This window comes from Schistocerca gregaria, chromosome 8 (assembly GCF_023897955.1).
Source record: "Schistocerca gregaria isolate iqSchGreg1 chromosome 8, iqSchGreg1.2, whole genome shotgun sequence".
Taxonomy (NCBI): domain Eukaryota; kingdom Metazoa; phylum Arthropoda; class Insecta; order Orthoptera; family Acrididae; genus Schistocerca; species Schistocerca gregaria.
The window spans coordinates 270,174,057-270,195,289 of NC_064927.1; the positions used below are offsets into that span (position 1 = coordinate 270,174,057).

The 21,233-nt window shown below is 44.2% G+C and overlaps 1 protein-coding gene across 8 annotated transcripts in view; it reads right to left on the bottom strand.

The window, feature by feature from the left end:
- The window catches only part of LOC126284616 (CB1 cannabinoid receptor-interacting protein 1-like), a 908,627-nt gene that overhangs the window by 705,247 nt on the left and 182,147 nt on the right, over positions 1-21,233 (bottom strand). For all 8 annotated transcript variants that reach the window (XR_007551513.1, XR_007551514.1, XR_007551512.1 and 5 more), the window contains exon 2: positions 4,660-4,933. Coding sequence is in view for 5 of the 8 variants with exons in the window: in XM_049983686.1 (XP_049839643.1) it covers positions 4,660-4,933 (274 nt within the window). In the remaining 3 variants the exon portion in view is untranslated. The remainder of the gene's footprint in view (positions 1-4,659; positions 4,934-21,233) is intronic.

The following is a 21,233-nucleotide window of genomic DNA, read 5'->3' on the forward strand; positions in this document are numbered from 1 at the left end:
GCAGAAAAATTTATGACTGATTCCAGAGAAAGATTTTAACAAATTGAGCAAGGAATAACACGTTGGCTCATCTGTGACCCGAGCAAGGAATAACACGTTGGTCCATCTGTGACCCTAATACCCTGGCAGTTGGTAGAGTTGTTGGGTGTGATCCTGATGGATATCGTGAGATATCCTGTCCAATTAACGCCGTCAAAATCTCGACCTGGTTGGAAGGCCGTGCTCGTAGCGTTCTAAGCGTTCTCAACTGGGGAGAGTTGCAGCCACCTTGCTGACCAAGGTTTGGTTTGTTAAGGGCGAAGACAAGATGTAGGAACTCTCACCGTGTGCTGGCGGGCAGTATTTTGCTAAAATGTAAGCCCAGGGTGGTTTGCCACGAAGGGCAACAAAACAGGGCGTAGAATATCGTCCACGTACCGCTGTGCCTTCATGGGCGCCACCGATGACAACCACAGGGGTCCTGCTGTAAAACGAAATGGGACCCCTGACCGTCACTTATGGTTGTCGGGCTGTATGTCGGGTGACAGGTAGGTATCCCATTGCTGTCCGGGGCATCCCCAGAAACGTCTTAGCTGTTCTCGCGGACTCTCAGTTGTTTGTCACGGAAAGAAAATCATCATGATACGATTCGCTTGGGACATGCAGTAATCGCCGAAAGTGAGAAAAAGTTGAATCAGGTATTTAATGAAGTGGGGCGAGTGCTAACTTGCAACTGTAACATGCACATACGAAAGAAACTAAGCTAATGGCATGCGCATTAGTTGGACATATCAGGCAGCTAAATGTTTAACTTGGATAAGACAGTTGAGAAGTGGACGAATTCCTCAGTAGAATAACTGAATATGTTTTGGAAGGGGATTTTTCGGCTTCAGGAAACTGTATGCTCTTGCTTGAAATTTTTCCCGGTAGGCACTGCGTGTACCATAAGCCCTCTCGTAGTTATTTATATTGGCAGACGTCTAGCTGCCAACACCCTACACAAACTATTAGCATTCTTAAAGCTTTAGTACATATGGCCCATATAGTGCTTGACACTGACAGCCTACAGGGAGAACTGGTACGCTTTAAAGTAGATTTTAGCAAAAATGGATATACAAAATATCCAACTAAGAGCTTTGCAAGCGAAAATGGCAGATTAACCAAAGTAAGGGGAAAATGGCATAATAATCAACAAGCATAAAGTGTATGTGATCTTCCACCCACCAGCCATGACGGCACCTCTCATGGTACGTTTGGAAGATAACTTGCTTTTGCAAAAGGCGGATATACATGAAGTTACTTGTCAGTGTAGTAAAAGGTGCACAGGACAAACAATACAAGGATGATGCCTACTACACCAGCGACACATTCTACTTCTACAGCCCAAGGAATCAGCAGTGACTGAACATCTTGTTTCCACAGGCCATTCCATAGATAACGAGAAAGTCAAGATTCTGACCTCTGCCTCTCCCCACCCACATTCATTGGAGAAGGAAGCTGTTGAAACATAATTAGCACACAAGGTGCACAACCGAAACGAGGATTTCCATCTCAACAAATCATGGAAACGAGTCATTCTCCTTTGCGCTCTAATAGCAATTATTGTTCTGAGTCTCCATTGTCTAGTATTCCAAAAAATGCCATTCATTTTAATAATTAACGACATGATTCGTAAGATTTTGCATTTCCTTACTTTCCGCTTGCTTTGATTTATCCGTAGATGCGTAATGTGTTATCTATGACTTACGCTCTTGCTGCCAGGTATTTTATCTTTGGCGCACGTACGTTTACTACACAGTATGGTGTCAAGCGGATTCAATTCTGCCAGAGACTTACCTTGAAAATAGCTGTAAAGCTATTAGCCGAAATATCCGAAAAATAAACAATACTGTACCGGATGCGCTCCCGAAAGATGATGGAATAATACTGCTTTCTTATTTTTTCGCACTTTCATGTTTCAGTAAAATTTCACTATCGTCAGTAGGTTATCTTTATTTTATGTCGAATAAGAGGTAAAAACTTGCACGATTACACCCCTAATCGAGGACATACTGAAAAATGAGCCCTCAGAAATTTTTATTCTGTTCTCAATGTCAGCTGAAGTATTACATGTCATGCGTATTATTCAGTCGACTTTCTTGCGTCACGGATGTTCTTACAACCCACTGCCGAGAGAGCGCTTTCAATCGTAGCGTGTAACAAGTTGGTGCATGAGAAACAGTGTACTGTGTTCTCTCGGAAAACCGAAAGCACGGATTTCATGGTTTCGTCCACATGTGGAGCACCCTCTTCTTTAGCTTGGCACTTCACACCAGCGCTGCGACAGTCAGATGCCTTGAGTTCTCTATCATCGATCATTCTCCATATAGTCCCAACATGGCCGAAGCCAATGTTCATGTTTCTAAAACTTACAGAACACCTTAGGGGACTTCAGTTTGATAGTGATTAAGCTGTGCAAGCAGAGGTGAGGTTATGATTCGCCAACAAAGCCAAACATTATACAGTGACGATATCAACAAACTGATCTCTTGTTTGTTGGCTTGAGGGATAGAGAGACCAAACTACAGGGACATCATTCCCCGATCTCTCGTTGAGAGAAATGTGTTCGTCACAGGCTGAGTGAAGAATAAAGAAGAAGAATCTTAATGAAGTTTATTTTATTTAAAAAGCTTGAACAATTTTCACATAAAAAATTTGGAGACATTACTTTTCAGCACGCTCTCGTTTTTTGTGGAATTTGGGTCACTATATTCTAAATATTTTCATAAAACATATGCCTAAACATCACAAGCAATATATCTTGCGAGAATTCAGCTGTCTGAGCAACCCATTAATAAAGACTTCTTCTCAGTCATCCAGCCACGATTGGCTATTAGTCGTGCTCTTTACGATTATTTACAATGATCCAGCTTACCAAAGTTAATGTTTCGTCACTTGACAGACCGTACTTCCGTGTCAGTTTCCTGTCATCATCTGTTTCAGGAGTTTCTGCTCACTGAGGCGTTTTTCTTTAACTGTCTTGGGTTATCAACAAATCACATTAGTTAGTTGAATCACTTAAGCATAAACTGAACCCATTAATTAGCCTACAAGTTCAAGCATAAATATGCATTTTATCAAGGACCAAAATGTCTGAATGGAGGATAGGTCAATATGTGTGTGATCTTTATACCTACAGTGGTATATGTAACTGGCAATTGTGAGAGAATACTTACTGGAGCGCTATAGGCATGTGTATTCAAATACAGAGATACATAAACAGGCAGAACACGGCGCTGCGGTCGGCAACACCTGCATAAGACAAGTATCTGGCGCAGCAGTTAGATCGGTTACTGTTGCTACAATGGCATGTTACAAATATTTAAGAGAGTTTGAACGTGGTGTTACAGACGGCGCACGAGGGATGGGACACAGCGTCTCCGAGGTAGCCATGAACTGGGGATTTCCCGTATGACCACTTCACGAACGTACTGTGAATATCAGGAACCAAATAAAACATCAAATCTTCGACATCGCTGAGGACGGAAAAAGATCCTGGAAGAAGGGGACCAACGACGACTGAAGTGCAACACTTCTGCAAATATTTCAGTTTTGCGCCATCAACAAGTGTCAGCGTGCGAACCATTCTACGAAACATGATCTGTATGGGCTTTAGGAGCCGAAGTCCCAGTCATGTACTCTTGATGACTGCTCGAGACAAAGCTTTACGTCTCGTTGAGCTTGTCAGCACTGATACTGGACTGTTGATGACTGGAAACACTTTGCTAGTCGGATGAGCCTCGTTTCAAATTGTATCGAGCGGATGGACTTGTAGGGGTATGAAGGCAGCCTGGTGAACCCATTGACCCTGCATGTCATCAGAGGTCTGTTCAAGCTGGTAGACAATATGTGTGGCTCCTGCAGCTGGAGTGATATGTGATCCCTGATACGTGTAGACACGACTGACAGGTGACACGTACTAAGCATCCTGCCCGATCACCTGCATCCATTCATGCCCATTGTGGATTCCGACGGACTTTGGCAAATCCAGAAGAACAAATCGACACTCCGCACTACAAGAATTGCTACAGAGTGATTCCAGAAACACTCCTCTGACCTTAAACACTTCTGCTGGCCATCAAACTTGCCAGACATGAACATTATGAGTATATCTGGGATGCGTTGCAACGTGTTGTTCAGAACAGATCCCCACCCCCTCGTACTCTTACGGATTTATGGACAGCCCTGCAGGATTGATGGTGTCAGTTCCCTCCAGCACTACTTCAGACATTGGTCGAGTCGTTGCCACGTCGCGTTGCGGCACTCCTGCTCTCGGGGGCCCTACACGATATTAGGCAGGTGTGCCACTTTCTTTGGCTCTTCAGTTTATAAAAGAATCTGAATCAATAACTGAGACTTCTACAATTACTATCATCGTAACCAAGAAGGGGCCAAAATTGTTTGACTGCCGTTGTTCATGATGCGCAATGACAGTGTGTGACTGTATCTGCTTTTACGAAAGTGAGACAATGAAATTGCTCTAAGGGTGCTACTGAAACAATTTCTAAAAAATTGTACTAGAGTAACATCTTTGGTGATAGCTGTGGAGTGAGTAGAGAGATTAAAATCCCCGTCAGGCAGCACAAGACTTTGTTCGCGGCGTGTGGGCTGGAATGAGAGTGCAGTGCCAGGGGTACTCACTGGAGGGCGCGCGGCGGCTTGAAGCTGACGTCGATGCGGTAGACGGTGTCGGTGTGCAGCTTGACGGTCTTGAGCTGCTTGAAGCGCTGCGTCTGCTCCATCTTGCAGAACACGGGCCCGCCGTCGGGCTCCTTCTTCATGGAGAGCGTGACGCGGAAGGTGCCGCCGGCGCCGGGAGACTGCTGCCGCGCGGCCTGCGCGGCCGTGGGCGTGGGCGGGCTCTGCATGTGCTGTGCGGGGGCGCCACTGCCGCCGCCCCTCGCATGCTGACGCCCTGTGGGCAGAGCGCGTCCGGGGCTCAGCACAGCGCAGTGGGCGGTGGAAGGTCAGAGGTTTAGGTGTTGGTGATCAGAGGTAGTGCGTGATTGATGAGGAGTTTCTGAGGCTCAGCACACTGGACAGTGGGCAGCGGAAGGTCAGAGGTGTAGGTGTTCATGATCAGAGGTAGTGCGTGATTAATGAGCTTCAGAGGCTCAGCGCACTGGACAGTGGGCAGTGGAAGGTCAGAGGTGTAGGTGTTTGTGATCAGATGTAGTGCGTGATTGAAGGTCAGAGGAGTAGGTGTTCGTGATCAGTGACTGATGAGGAGTTCCGGAGGCTCAGCACACTGGACAGTGGGCAGTGGAAGGTCAGAGGTGTAGGTGTTTGTGATCAGATGTAGTGCGTGATTGAAGGTCAGAGGAGTAGGTGTTCGTGATCAGTGACTGATGAGGAGTTCCGGAGGCTCAGCACACTGGACAGTGGGCAGTGGAAGGTCAGAGGTGTAGGTGTTTGTGATCAGATGTAGTGCGTGATTGAAGGTCAGAGGAGTAGGTGTTCGTGATCAGTGACTGATGAGGAGTTCCTGAGGCTCAGCACACTGGACAGTGGGCAGTGAAAGGTCAGAGGTGTAGGTGTTTGTGATCAAAGGTAGTGTGTGATTGCTGAGCTTCAGAGGCTCAGCACACTGGACAGTGGGCAGTGGAAGGTCAGAGGTGTAGGTGTTTGTGATCAGATGTAGTGCGTGATTGAAGGTCAGAGGAGTAGGTGTTCGTGATCAGTGACTGATGAGGAGTTCCGGAGGCTCAGCACACTGGACAGTGGGCAGTGGAAGGTCAGAGGTGTAGGTGTTTGTGATCAGATGTAGTGCGTGATTGAAGGTCAGAGGAGTAGGTGTTCGTGATCAGTGACTGATGAGGAGTTCCTGAGGCTCAGCACACTGGACAGTGGGCAGTGAAAGGTCAGAGGTGTAGGTGTTTGTGATCAAAGGTAGTGTGTGATTGCTGAGCTTCAGAGGCTCAGCACACTGGACAGTGGGCAGTGGAAGGTCAGAGGTGTAGGTGTTTGTGATCAGATGTAGTGCGTGATTGAAGGTCAGAGGAGTAGGTGTTCGTGATCAGTGACTGATGAGGAGTTCCGGAGGCTCAGCACACTGGACAGTGGGCAGTGGAAGGTCAGAGGTGTAGGTGTTTGTGATCAGATGTAGTGCGTGATTGAAGGTCAGAGGAGTAGGTGTTCGTGATCAGTGACTGATGAGGAGTTCCTGAGGCTCAGCACACTGGACAGTGGGCAGTGAAAGGTCAGAGGTGTAGGTGTTTGTGATCAAAGGTAGTGTGTGATTGCTGAGCTTCAGAGGCTCAGCACACTGGACAGTGGGCAGTGGAAGGTCAGAGGTGTAGGTGTTTGTGATCAGCAGTAGTGCATGATTGATGAGCATCAAAGGCTCAGCACACTGGACAGTGGGCAGTGGAAGGTCAGAGGTGTATATGTTCGTTATCAGAGGTAGTGTGTGATTGATAAGGAGCTTTGCTGGCTCAGCACACTGGACAGTGGGCCTTGGAAGTCCAGAGGCATAGGTGCTCATGATTGAAGGCAGTGCATGATGAATGAGGAGTGTCTCAAGTCCAGCTCAGTGGGCAGTGAGCAATGGAAGGTAAGAGATATAGGGGTTCACGATCACAGGAACTGGATGATTGAAGAGCAGCGTCAGATTCAGCACAGGGGACAAGGGAAGGTGTGGTGGAACTGGCAAGTGCCCCCATCTCCATCACATATTGTAAGAGGGGCATTCAATAAATTATGACAAACATTTATTTCCTGAAAGCAGGCTGTTTCCCTTTAAGATTGCAATAAACCATATTATTCTTCGCCTTTTTGGTTACAAAAGCATATTTCCAACATAAAATTCGTTCAATGCACCGACCTTACACCATCTTACTGGAATTGGCTGTATGCCCGCATGGTACCACTGTATTGGTCGACGCTGGAACCAACGTGTTGCCCATTAATAACCTCCCCATCATCCAAGTACAGCTTCCTGTGGAGTTCATTCTTCATTGGTACAAACATTTAGAAGTCGAAAGGTGCGAGATCTGGGCTGTAGCATGGATGAGAAAGAAATGGTTCAAATGGCTCTAAGCACTATGGGACTTAACATCTGAGGTCATCAGTCCCCTAGACTTAGAATTACTTAAACCTAACTAATTTAAGGACAACACACACATACATGCCCGATGCAGGATTCGAACCTGCGACTGTAGCAGCAGCGCGGTTCCAGACTAAAGCGCCTAGAACCGCTCTGCCACAGCGGCCGGCTGATGAGGAAGAACAGTCCAATGAAGTCCTGTCAGCTAATCTCGGGTACGCACACGTTTGTGAGCCCTTGAGTAGTCATAGAAAAAGAGACGTTCAATTGCATCACCTAGAATGAGAGTCTCCGCACGTATAAACATTTCAGGAGTCACGAGGGAGATCAGACAGGTTTGCGCGGGCTTGTTGCGATGATGACAGCCATCACCTATGAATATCTGAGATATTCTCGTTTCCCTCCAAAACTAACTCAATACCAGCTGTCTGCTTGGAATGTATCTCAGTTAAGGACTATTTTGAAGGCTACATATAGCGCTATCACCTATAACAACTTGTAAAAACTGTAAGGACTAAAGCGGGAATATTCCATGATGTCCCACAAAAATTGCGCATTTTTCTTAACCGAAACTGGCCCAGAAAAAAAATTGCGTAACTTATTGAAGGCACTTCGTCACATACCATACTCACATTGAATTCCTGACAATCCAATTGAATCAAAATATTAAATTTAACAACCTTATTCATTCTTACACCTTTTTCATAAACAGAACTAATTTACAAAATATGCACAATTTTTTTCCAATATGAAACTGTATTAGAATTTGTATTGTAACTATAGTTTAAAATTTTGTCGTTAATCCTGTTGTAGAATCTACTCTGGAAGTATTGGAAAAACATTTAATTTTGTATTTTATATATGGTGGTCCATTGACAGTGACCGGGCCAAATATCTCGTGAAATCAGCTTCAAACAAAAAAACTACAAAGAACGATGCTCGTCTAGCTTGAAAGGGGAAACCAGATGGCGCTATGGTTGGCCCGCTAGATAGCACTGCCATAGGTCAAACGGAAATCAACTGTTTTTTTTTTAAATAGGGACCTCAATTTTTATTACATATTCGTGTAGTACATAAAGAAATATGACTGCTTTAGTTGGACCACTTTTTTCGCTTTGTGACAGACGGCGCTGTAATAGTCACAAATGTGCAAGTGCGGGGTATCACGTAACATTCCGCCAATGCGGACGGTATCTGTTTCGTGATACACTACCCGTGTTAAAATGGACCGTTTACCAATAATGGCGGAAAAGGTCGATATTGTGTTGATGTATGGCTATTGTGATCAAAATGCCCAGCAGGTGTGTGCTATGTATGCTGCTCGGTATCCTGGACGACATCATCCAAGTGTCCGAACCGTTAGCCGGATAGTTACGTTATTTGAGGAAACAGGAAGTGTTCTGCCACATGTGAAACGTCAACCACGACCTGCAACAAATGACGATGCCCAAGTAGGTGTTTTAGCTGCTGTCGCGGCTAATCCGCACATCAGTAGCAGACAAATTGCGCGAGAATCGGGAATCACAAAACCGTCGGTGTTGAGAATGCTAAATCAACATCGATTGCACCCGTACCATATTTCTATGCACCAGGAATTGCATGGCGACGACTTTGAACGTCGTGTACAGTTCTGCCATTGGGCACTAGAGAAATTACTGGACGATGACAGATTTTTTGCACGCGTTCTATTTAGCGACGAAGCATCATTAACCAACAGTGGTAACGTAAACCGGCATAATATGCACTACTGGGCAGCGGAAAATCCACGATGGCTGCGACCTATTTTATCGATGGCAATCTAAATGGTGCAATGTATGCTGATTTCCTACGTAATGTTCTACCGATGTTACTACAAGATGTTTCACTGCATGACAGAATGGCGATATACTTCCAACACGACGGATGTCCGGCGCATAGCTCGCCTGCGGTTGAAGTGGTATTGAATAGGATATTTCATGACAGGTGGATTGGCCCGCACGTTCACCGGATCTGACGTCCCCGGATTTCTTTCTCTGGGGAAAGTTGAAGGATACTTGCTATCGTGATCCACCGGCAACGCCTGACAAATGCGTCAGCGGATTGTCAATGCATGTACAGACATTACGAAAGGCGAACTACTCGCTGTTGAGAGTTGACGGACATAATTTTGAGCATTTATTGCTTTAATGTGGTATTTAAAGGTAATCACGCTGTAATAGCATGCGTTCTCAGAAATGATAAGTTCACAAAGGTACATTTATCACATTGGAACAACCGAAATGAAATGTTCAAACGTACCTACGTTCTGTTCAAAATGGTTCAAATGGCTCTGAGCACTATGGGACTTAACATCAATTGTCATAAGTCCCCTAGAACTTAGAACTACTTAAACCTAACTAACCTAAGGACATCACACAACACCCAGTCATCACGAGGCAGAGAAAATCCCTGACCCCGCCGGAAATCGAACCCGGAAACCCGGGCGTGGGAACCTACGTTCTGTATTTTAATTTTAAAAACCTACCTGTTACCAACTGTTCGCTAAAATTGTGAGCCATATGTTTTTGACTATTACAGCGCCATCTATCACAAAGCGAAAAAAGGTGGTGCAACTAAAACATTCATATTTCGTTACGTACTACACGAATATGTAATAAAAAATGGAGGTCCCTATTTGAAAAGCGCAGTTGATATCCGTTTGACCTATGGCAGCGCCATCTAGCGGGCTAACCATAGCGGCATCTGGTTTTCCCCTTGAAGCTGGACAAGTTTCGTTCTTTGTAGTTTTTTGGTTTGACGCTTATTTCGTGATATTTGGCCCGATCACGATCAATGGATGGCCATATAATTTCATGAATATAATGTATATAAAAGTTACAAAATAATAAAATGTATATAAAAGTTACAAAATAATAATATATATATATAAAATTAATACACATACAATATAATATTACTCATACACACAGGGTGATTATAATTAAACGATCAAAACGCTATAGAAATTACCCCCTTGATCAGAATGGCGTCACACTGCAACGGAATATTATCGGAGAATGAGGCAAACCGTATGGCAGAAGAAAAATAGTGTGAAAATTGATCAATAAATGGTGCTGTATGTGTCAGAATACGTAAATGAATACACGTGTCTTGCGTACGACCCATTGAAGTTGGTGTAAACACGCCGGTTACACGGCATTTCCTCCTTTCGCGTTTGCGGCGTTCGCCATGACTCGCTCAATGCAGGATCGCGCTCTGCTGTATTACAGGATTGATGACTCCGCACACGTCGCTCTGCAGAAGATCCCGACACGGAAGGGTGAGAAAAAAAGCGTTGGTCCGATGACTGCCGTGGGTCTGGAGAAAATAATTCGGAAATCGAAAAGACGGGTTGTTTTGGTGTGCAATCTGGTAGACGGAAGAAGCGAATTAATTCGAGCTCAGTGGAAGCAGTGGCCACAGCAGTGCAGGAGGAGACGAGTGGTGGTGTGCAAACTTGTAGTGCACGGAGAATTGCCCGAACATTGGACATAACCGTGAGCACGGTGGGTAATATCCTACAAAACATCATTCTTTGCTGTCCAATCAAAATTACCCTTATGCACGAGTTGCTTTCTGTTGACCTGCCAGCAAGAGAGACCTTTGCTTTAGAATTTCTTGTTCGCATGGAGGTAGACAATGGTTAGCAGTGGAAGATTTTGTGGACAGTCGAAGCCCACTTCCATCTGACACGATATGTCAATACACAGAATTATTGAATATGGGCAACGCAAAATCGACACGCTAATCAACCAGTACCACTTCATCCTGAAAAGGCCACTGTGTGGTGCGGGTTTATGGCATCATTTATCAAAATGCTATAATTTTTCGAAGAGACAGGTGCTTCAGGCCCTGTTATCTGTAACGTCACTGGTAAGATCTGTGAGTGTCTTTTGCGCAACCACGTCATTCCAGTTCTCCAACAGCGTGGATGTGTGGGTGGGATCATTTTTATGCAAGACAAAGAGAGAAATCTCGAGCTCAATACAGCGAATAACGACAATTCAAGCATGGAGCATGTCTGTGCTTCATCGCCGTTGCGAGGAGGACAGGAGAGGAGGAGAGGTATCTCAGGTTCAGTGCAGCAACACATTAGAGAATGTCACAGGTTCAGCATAATGCATACGATCGGTCTGGGGAGGAGGTTATAGGCTCTCTCAGCACACAAAATAGTGGTTATTCAGAGATGGAGGTCTCAAGCTGAGTACAGTGCAAAATGAGAGCTCAAGCGTGGAGAACGTTACTGCTGCAGCTCCGTGAAGAGGGGAGCTATCGTAGGCTCACCACAGTGGGAGGATCAAAAAAGTGGATGACGAGCGGTCTGGGAAGCAATGCACAGGAGACCTATTACCTGGTTGGAAGCAAGAAACTGTGATCTAACTCTCACAATTAATAGTTCACCCCATCGCTAGAAAGAGACCTGCTAAATATGATGACCAGGGGGATTGAATATTTGATCTCGCTGGGACACAGTCTTTCAGTTCCACGGGGAACATCTTGCTGGAAGATCGAATCTTCCTCACGTTGCAGGAACTGCACCTCTACTGGTTGAATGAAGTGCGAGACGCCAAGTACACTGTCAATAGTTCCTCTGTCACCATCAGAAGAGGTGTACGATTAGTGTACGCTGTGGCTGCCCCCAACAGGAACTTCAGCGTTGGTCCTGTGTCACTGCATGGTACAGTCCTAACTGACGACAAATTAGCAAGCGATCATTACTCACACCAGGACTGAAGCTGCTCCCATCAGTAAACAAAGCTTTTACCACATACTCAGTACACCACGAGAGGAGGGAGACACGGTGATGGCATAGGAGAGGAAGACTGGTGATCACCAATATTGCTTACAACCAAACTCCAAGTAAATGGTTCTTTGTTGTTGCAGCTGACATTGATTTTGGTCCTAATGGAGACTGCTGTCACAGTGACAGCGGCAACAGCTGATCGCCTCGCGCGGCGGTTCGTGAGTGAATGAAAAACACGTCTGCCTTCCTTAAAAGGCCGGCAACAACGTCCGTATATAATTGATATCTTCTTTGGAAAAGTGTACGAAATAATCATACCGCTATGCGCACGTCCACAATACAGTGCCCCTGACAACACAGTTTTTACAGAACGATACTCGGCGATTTGAATATGTGTCTTACTGTCTTCCATTACTGAACGATGAAAGTAAATCATTTGTCTGTGGCGTTTCAAACTGTATTCATGTTTACGGGGATAGTCATTAACTTCTCGTATTCACCATGAATAATAACTTAATTAAAGTTTTATATGTCGGTAGGTAAGTCTTCAGTCCTGCTACACACTGAATTTACACTATTGGCCATTAAAATTGCTACACCACGAAGAAATGCAGATGATAAACCGGTTTTCATTGGACAAATATATTATCCTAGAACTGACATGTGATTACATTTTCACGCAATTTGAGTGCATGGATCCCGAGAAATCAGTACCCAGAACAACCACCTCTGGCCGTAATAACAGCATTGATACGCCTGAGCATGGAGTCAAACACAGCTTAGATGGAGTGTACAGGTACAGCTGCCCATGCAGCTTCAACAAGATACCACAGTTCATCAAGAGTAGTGACTGGCGTATTGTGACGAGCCAGTTGCTCGGCCACCATTCACCAGACGTTTTCAATTGGTGAGAGATCTGGAGAATGTGCTGGTCAGGGCAACAGTCGAACAATTTCTGTATCCAGAAAGGCCCGCACAGGACCTGCAACATGCGGTCGTGCATTATCCTGCTGAAATGTAGTGTTTCGCAGGGATCGAATAAAGAATAGAGCCACGAGTCGTAACACATTTGAAATGTAACGTTCACTCCTCAAAGTGCCGTCAATGCGAACAAGAGGTGAACGAGACGTGTAACCAACGGCACCCCATACCATCACGCCGGGTGATACGCCAGTATGGCGATGACGAATACGCGCTCCCAATGTGCGTTCACCGCGATGGAGCCAAACACGGATGCGACCATCATGATACTGTAAACAGAACTTGGATTCATCCGAAAAAATGACGTTTTGCCATTTATGCACCCAGGTTCGTCGTTGAGTACACCATCGCAGGCGCTCCTGTCTCTGATGCAGCGTCAAGGGTAACCGCAGCCATGGTCTCAGAGCTGATAACCCATGCTACTGCAAACGTTGTCGAACTGTTCGTGCAGATGGGTGTTGTGTTTCAAACGTCCCCATCTGTTGACTCAGGGATCGAGACGTGGCTGCACGATCCGTTACAGCTATGCGGATAAGATGCCTGTCATCTCGACTGCTAGTGGTACGAGGCCGTTGGGATCCAGCACGGCGTTCCGTATTACCCTCCTGAACCCACCGATTCTATATTCTGCTAACAGTCATTGGATCTCGACCAACGCGAGCAACAATGTCGCGACACGATAAACCGTAAGCGCGATGGGCTACAATCCGACCTTTATCAGAGTCGGAAACGTGATGGTACGCATTTCTCCTCCATACACAAGGCATCACAACGTTTCACCAGGCACCGCCGGTCAACGGTTGTTTGTGTATGAGAAATCGGTCCGAAACTTTTCTCATTCCAGCACGTTGTAGGTGTCACCACCGGCGCCAACCTTGTGTGAATGCTCTGAAAAGCTGATCATTTGCATATCACAGCATCTTCTTCCTGTCGATTAAATTTCGCATCTGAAGCACGTCATCTTCGTGGTGTAGCAATTTAAATGGCCAGTAGTGTATTGCGTTGCAGTATGGTAGCATGTCACTAGAGGGGAGAAGTTAGGTACGTAATCAGCTCACTAGGAAGAGACGTGAAAATGACGTGTCACTTGATGCAACAGATACCATGTTGATGTCGTCGTATTTCGCTTACTTGTAGTGTCAGTATACATAAAAAGGCGACGGCACATGGAAAATTTTCACAAAAACGTCACCGTTAGTACGATTTCTTATTATTAAATGCCACATATTTTCTCACCGGTGGTAAAAGCCTTCAGGAACTAATATGAACAAAATTGCATATCATCGGCATATCGTAATGATGAAGGATTTGAATTACGGACCCAAGAAATTAAGTTTGGATCTTTCAAAACGCCAATCTTTTTTCATCTTAGCTTTTTTAACGTATTCTGAGACTTTCTTATGAATAAAATACAAGTATCTTCTGCAATGTTTCACGTTATTTATGTGTAAGAGCTTGCTCTCAAAAGAATAAGTTTCTACGATTTAGTGGCATATGGCTGATCAGAAAACAAGGATGAAACTGCTGGGACTGAAACCAGCAACAATGAAATTTATATTACTTTCTTTGTCACAAAATATTTGACTGTTTTTTGTTATGTGTCACGATTTTCGAATGTGTGGTTAGGCAGGAAACTAACAGACAGCTAGTATTTCTGCGAGTGAAACGAAAAGCAACAACATTAATATCCTTTCTCCTTCCCTGTCACAAATATTTGGCTGTTTCTTGTCGAATGTTGTTCATTGGCGGCGAACGTTGGAATCTGCATGCCAGTGCCGCAACTGAACGCTCACTTCGTGGCTACAGGTGGTCTTGGATGAATTACGCTTTAGAGATTCAGATTTTCACTGTGCAGCGGAGTGTGCGCTGATATGAAACTTCCTGGCAGATTAAAACTGTGTGCCGGACAGAGACTCGAAATCGGGACCTTTGCTTTTCGAGGGCAAGTGCTCTACTAAGTGCAAGGTTATCAGGAGAGCTTCTGTTAAGTTGGGAAGGTAGGAGACGAGGTACTGGCAGAAATAAAGCTGTGAGGACGTGGCGTGAGTCGTGCTTGGGTAGCTCAGTTGGTGGAGCACTTGCCTGCGAAAGGCAAAAGTCCCGAGTTCGAGTCTCGGTCCGGCACACAGTTTTAATCTGCCAGGAAGTTTCAATCACGCTTTATGTCCCATAAAACAGATGGCCGTTGGTAAATAAGGCTCTGCTTTAACCGCCGGAAAGTTTCAGGCGGGAGGAGCGGGCATTATAGTCTGAGCAATGGTTTCATGGCATTCCATGTGTAATCTCCTTATTCTGGAAGGCTCATTGCATCAACCGAAGTATGCGTATGTCCTTGGAGGTCATACCCACCTCTACATGCAGTATATTTTTCCTGGGCCCAACGGCATCTACCAGCAAGGCATTGCAATGAGTCGAACAGCTCGCAATCTACGTGAGTTATTCGAAGAGTACCAGGAGAGTTTATGGTACCCTATTGGCCACCAAAGTCCTCGGATTACAACCAAGCCGACATTCTTTGGAACCACGTCGATCTGTTCGCATCAAAGCTCCTCGAGCTGGCCACGGTCTTGGAGTCGGCATGTCTCCACATACCGGCGGGTACCTTCCAGAACCTCATTGTTCACAATATATATAAATGACCTAGTAGATAGTGTTGGAAGTTTCATGCGGCTTTTCGCGGATGATGCTGTAGTATACAAGGACGTTGCAGCATTAGAAAATTGCAGCGGAATGCAGGAAGATCTGCAGCGGATAAGCACTTGGTACAGGGAGTGGCAACTGACCTTTAACATAGACAAATGTAATGATTGCGAGTACATAGAAAGAAGGATCCTTTATTGTTTGATTATATGATAGCGGAACAAACACTGGTAGCAGTTACTTCTGTAAAATATCTGGGAGTATGCGTACGGAACGATTTGAAGTGGAATGATCGTATACAATTAATTGTTGGTAAGGCGGGTGCACGGTTGAGTTCCATTGGGAGAGTCCTTAGAAAATATAGTCTATCAACAATGGGGTGGCTTACAAAACACTAGTTCGACCTATACTTGAGTATTGCTCATCAGTGTGGGAAGCGTACCAGGTCGGGTTGACGGAGGAGATAGAGAAGATCCAAAGAAGAGCAGCGCGTTTCGTCACAGGGTTATTTGGTAAGCGTGATAGTTTTACGGAGATGTTTAGCAAACTCAAGTGGCAGACTCTGCAAGAGAAGCGCTCTACATCGCGGTGTAGCTTGCAGTCCAGGTTTCGAAAGGGTGCGTTTCTGGATGAGGTATCGAATATATTGCTTCCCCCTACTTATACCTCCCGAGGAGATCACGAATGTAAAATTAGAGAGATTCGAGCGCGCACGGAGGCTTTCAGACAGTCGTTCTTCCCGCGAACCATACGCGACTGGAACAGAAAAGGGAGGTAATGACAGTGGCACATAAAGTGCCCTCCTCCACACACCGTTGGGTGGCTTGCGGAGTATAAATGTAGAAACTCTTCATCGACGGCACCACAGCAAACTGTGCTTATTTATTTTTTTGACAAGTGGTCACATTAATGTGACTTAACTGTGAATTTAGAAGTTGTTTCTGCAACTTCTGAGGGATCACTCACCCAGGGGAGAATCTGGTGTCAGTATCAGCCCCAGCATACTCGGAATTTGCTGCTGGACACGTACAAATCATTTTGACATAAGCTTAGAATAAGCCGAGCCTGTCACTAGGAGAGCCAAAAAATATGTTGCAGTCCATTGACGAAGTCGAACTGCGGCATGGCACGGTATCGTGGCCAGGGGACTACCGTGTGTACCACAACTGCAGACATGTACCTACGAAGAAATAGAACCTTCATTGCGTAATTCTTTTCAGGATGATAATTAAAACTTTACTACTGTCTCACGTATATATTTGCCTGTTTTTCGAATTTAGCGGAGGCGGAAAAGCAGGATGAATGACAGACAGTGTTTCTGTCCAAAACAGTGAATGAAAGATTATGATTTTAATCCCGCGGTGAAAGCCAGTGCAACCCACGACCCCATTACGGCAATCAGTAATCACTGGAATGCCACGCTGTTGCGTTAGCGGACATTACAAATGCGCGCTGTTATAAGCTGATTTTACGCGGCGCGTCGGCTTAAATGCGATTAGGGTTTTTATTCGCTGCGCACAGCACACAGCTGGCAGCAATTCCAAACACAGAGGGGGTGGAGGGTGGCGGGATTCCGCACCTGACCTGCAGACCTGGTCACGCCCGCATGTTGACGTTACCGTTCGGTTCGTTAAACGAAACTGTACGGTTCCAGGTCAAAGTGCGCTCTGTCTTCCTGGAGTTGCAGTAGCCCAATGAATGTTTGTGTTGTTGCTTGCATTGTGTTAGTTGCTGGATATGCAGCAGTTTCAGACCTTTTTCATCTAGTTTTGTCAGGTATGTGAATTAATTAACAACAATTGTTAAGATTCGTCTTCAGATGCGTTTACAGTGTTTCTTGTATGCTAAGTTGTATAATGTTATTTGGAGGTTCTTTACATTAGATGCCGGCCGGGGTGGCCGAGCGGTTCTAGGCGCTACAGTCTGGAACCGCGCGACCGCTACGGTAGCATGTTCGTATCCTGCCTCGGGCATGGATTTGTGTGATGTCCTTAGGTTGGTTAGGTTTAAGTAGTTCTACGTTCTAGGGGACTGATGACCTCAGAAGTTAAGTCCCATAGTGCTCAGAGCCATTTGAACCATTTGATTTACATTAGATAAACAATTCATTACTGCGAAGATTTCCGGCGTGTGCATGAAGTGGACCAAGCATATTTGTTATAGCTGATATAGCTGCTGGTTTCCCATTGGGTGTCTTCTCAGGTACAAATAGGGGTATGCCTAACAGGTATGGAGAGAACTGTGGGAATAAATTATCTAGAGGAGATCAAAAGTATCACTTCCTGTCTCTCACTTTCGGTATTGAACTAGCAAAGGTGAATGGAAAAAGCATTTTACAGGTTGAGTGCTGATGGAACTGGCCAGCTTCTGTTCATGGAATACAAATCACCTGATAAAAAAAAGCCTATTGGCGGATGTTGTAGGAAACAAAAGTGATGCAGAAACAGCCTAATGTAACTGGTGTACGGCTCATGCAATATTTCCAAATACAAAGTGAAAGCATATGATGGTCTGGATGCCAAAAGAAAAAGGAGAAGAAAAAAAGGGGCGGGTACGTAATACTTGGTTGCAGGGGTTTCAGTCATTAATGAGTGGGAAGAATATTCCTGAAGACTTATGGGAGAAGTAAGAAGCACGGAGAAATAACCAGACACGCCCTGGAATCATAGATGCTAGAAATTGTGTAACATCTTAAACCAGAAACAATATTCTTAATATAATATTTCAATTTTTCGACATTCAGAAGCATATTAAAACGTTACAGTACTATTTTTAACTTGTAGCAGACGGAACGCCTAGAGACTTTAAGGTAAGAGATATTACCTGCGGCTACCAGTCGTGTCTGGCGGAAGTTCCAACCTATTACGCATATTGAATGTGTTTGTAGCCTTGGGTCAACATTTGGAGAATTTTCACTTATTTGTAGAATACGATAACTGCAGTTCCTTAAAAACAGCTAAATTCAACATTTAAGAATATCTTTGAATGTCAAAATTCGTGTAATTTGCAGTTTATTATAATTTTGATGAGAACTATTTTCTGCAATAACCCTTTTTGCGACAGCAGCTTTGGAGGGGGTAACACTTATCTTACGAGACTTCGTGCGAACGTGTTATAAGCTGATTTTACGCGGCGCGTCGGCTTAAATGCGATTAGGGTTTTTATTCGCTGCGCACAGCACACAGCTGGCAGCAATTCCAAACACGGGGGCCTATTGGCGGATGTTGTAGGAAACAAAAGTGATGCAGAAACAGCCTAATGTAACTGGTGTACAATGTGCAAAGTTTTATACTCATGTGGACTGGGCTCTGGTTATGGGAGAGACTGAAGTTTTTGCAAGAATTAATTCTGCAATTTACTAAAAAACTTGAGCTGAGCGTTTTTCCTAAAACATCTTAATCAACACTGAATGAGAGACGACTTGCTGATTTACAAGCAAAAAGAAACTGAATCCATACTCAACACTGTTCATTAACGTGTCTACACAACGTAAGTAAACTGCTAGATGTGGAACCACTGCTTTATACGATATTGCTTTCACATCTCAACGCATATAACCGTCACACCACGATGACCTAAGAGAACATCGTAGTTACTTTAATTATACAAATCGCACCAAGAACGACGTGGTTTTATAAGTCTTTGCTGTGACGTTGCCTTGGCACGGTGTACTTCCATAACACAGAAACACGCTAGTGTTCATACGAAATCTAATATATCGAGTCCCAGGCACCCCACATCGAACGTTAGGGAAAGTCGACAGCATTTCCTTCTGCATTCGATGCTGTATGAAGTCTTTTGGAGTGAGTGTTGTGTGACTTTGGTCTCCAGCAAAGGAAAGATCGGAAATCTGAGTACAAGATCATCGACTGTTTGTCTAACCGCCCATATCGGGATGTTCTCCAATACCAGCGTATGAAGATGAAGCTGGTAAAAACAACTGAGTGTATTATATTAAAAAAAACATGAACGGAAAATAAATTTATTTGCGTGGAAAGCAAGGCAACGCCAGAAGCAGCGAAATGAGCTATAGACCTTCCCAGCTGTACTTGATAATGTGTCAGAAGCCGAAATCGCGGTAGTGGAAATAATACACCAAACAACACACAGTCAAATGGCGGCAGTGTTATTTAAAAAGTCTTCCTTCTGTTCAGTATTCGCCGTCCTGTATTACGAACGGCTTATTCTATGTACTACGTTACATACACATTTACATCAGCTGGCATGGTTAGGCCTTCAGGCGCTCTCATATCAAAAGACACACAATGTCACAATACACATAGCACACAAAGAAGTCAGACTTATTGATGTTCTATTAAGCAATCTCTAATTATAGCCTTATTGAATGGTAATAATGATACCTACAGAACTTAATGCCAATGCAACAGGTGGATTAAAATTTGGGGAAAAAATTTGATTAGTTCTTGTGAGTGAGCAGAAGTGCATACTGTTAGCAGATCAGATGTAAGAAAGAAAACAGGAACAGATATATAATATTGACAACGTGAAGGAAGTGTTGGTTCGCTGTTGTGCACAAGGATGTATTGAGAGGGACAATTCAATTGCGTAAATAAAGTTCCAAGTTGAGGCACTCCAGAAAATTCCATGAACAACTTAAGGTGCGCATGATTATTTGCCCACTTTTGAATCTTTATTGCCTGCCTTATTCAGAACAATCATTGCTGAATTTTGTCAGTAATTTTTTTATTACTGATTAAATACCATGGATCACAGTGACATTAAGATGAAGACTGTAAAGGCACGTGTGAACTTGTTACTTGAGTTGAACATGACTATGATTCTACTCCGAGTCTGTTTCTAAAGGTCTCTGTACTTCAGATATTTGAACTTAAAGTTTTTCATTATTTATTTACAGAATAGGGAAGACTGATATTCCTGACACAACGATGCGTTTTCTTGTTATTAACATCTTGAAATTATTCCAGCTATTCAGTGAGAGATTTTTTGTAAGACATGATGAGTGATTTCTTTTGGAATTGCAACCGCCGTATTTTCCCCAACCCTTCCACTGAGTCCTTGATATAATCAACTGAGTTGGTGTGATGAAATCATCGACAGTCATCTGGACTACCTAAAAGTCCTTGTTGGCCTCAGAAACTTGCAGTGTCCACTGATCAGGTACAAGAATCGAAGGATTCTTCCTGACAACCTTCTCAATAATTCCAATATCTTGGTCGCTTCCCATGTAGGAATGACCAGAAATCATGAATTTGTGATCTGCAGTTTCAATGTATGTAGTCTAAGTAACGTAAAACCAGAACTTAACAATGTATTTACTTTTATTTTAATCCCCCGCGTCGTCACTAAAAGCTGTGATGAGTTTAACTGGTGTGGCAATCTACTTGCATAAGGTAAAAGGCAAGAGTTAATTTCTTCTTGTCCAAGGGCAGCTTTACCATCATGCCAAATGTCTGTCTGCTACTCGAGAGGATAAATCGTGTATGCGAAAACTGTAGGTTCACAGCTGTCTTGCACTGTACGCTCTGCTGCAATAAAACACAGCTCTAGGAGTCTTCTGTAGGTCAAAACATATTGCAATTTGCGAACTGTTTTCTTTTAATCATTCTTTTGGCCTACCTTTTGCTTATATGTTGCCTACGTAAATTTAATTCCTTTTCAAGAGTCAGTACATGAACATTTTTGTGTTTCCATGCACTATGAAATTCTTCAATCTGTTGGAAGTCACCCAAGAATCAGTACAAGGTGTATGGTAACCCAGACTGACGGCCGTATTGAACACAAATCTGCAGCAATTTTCCTTAACAG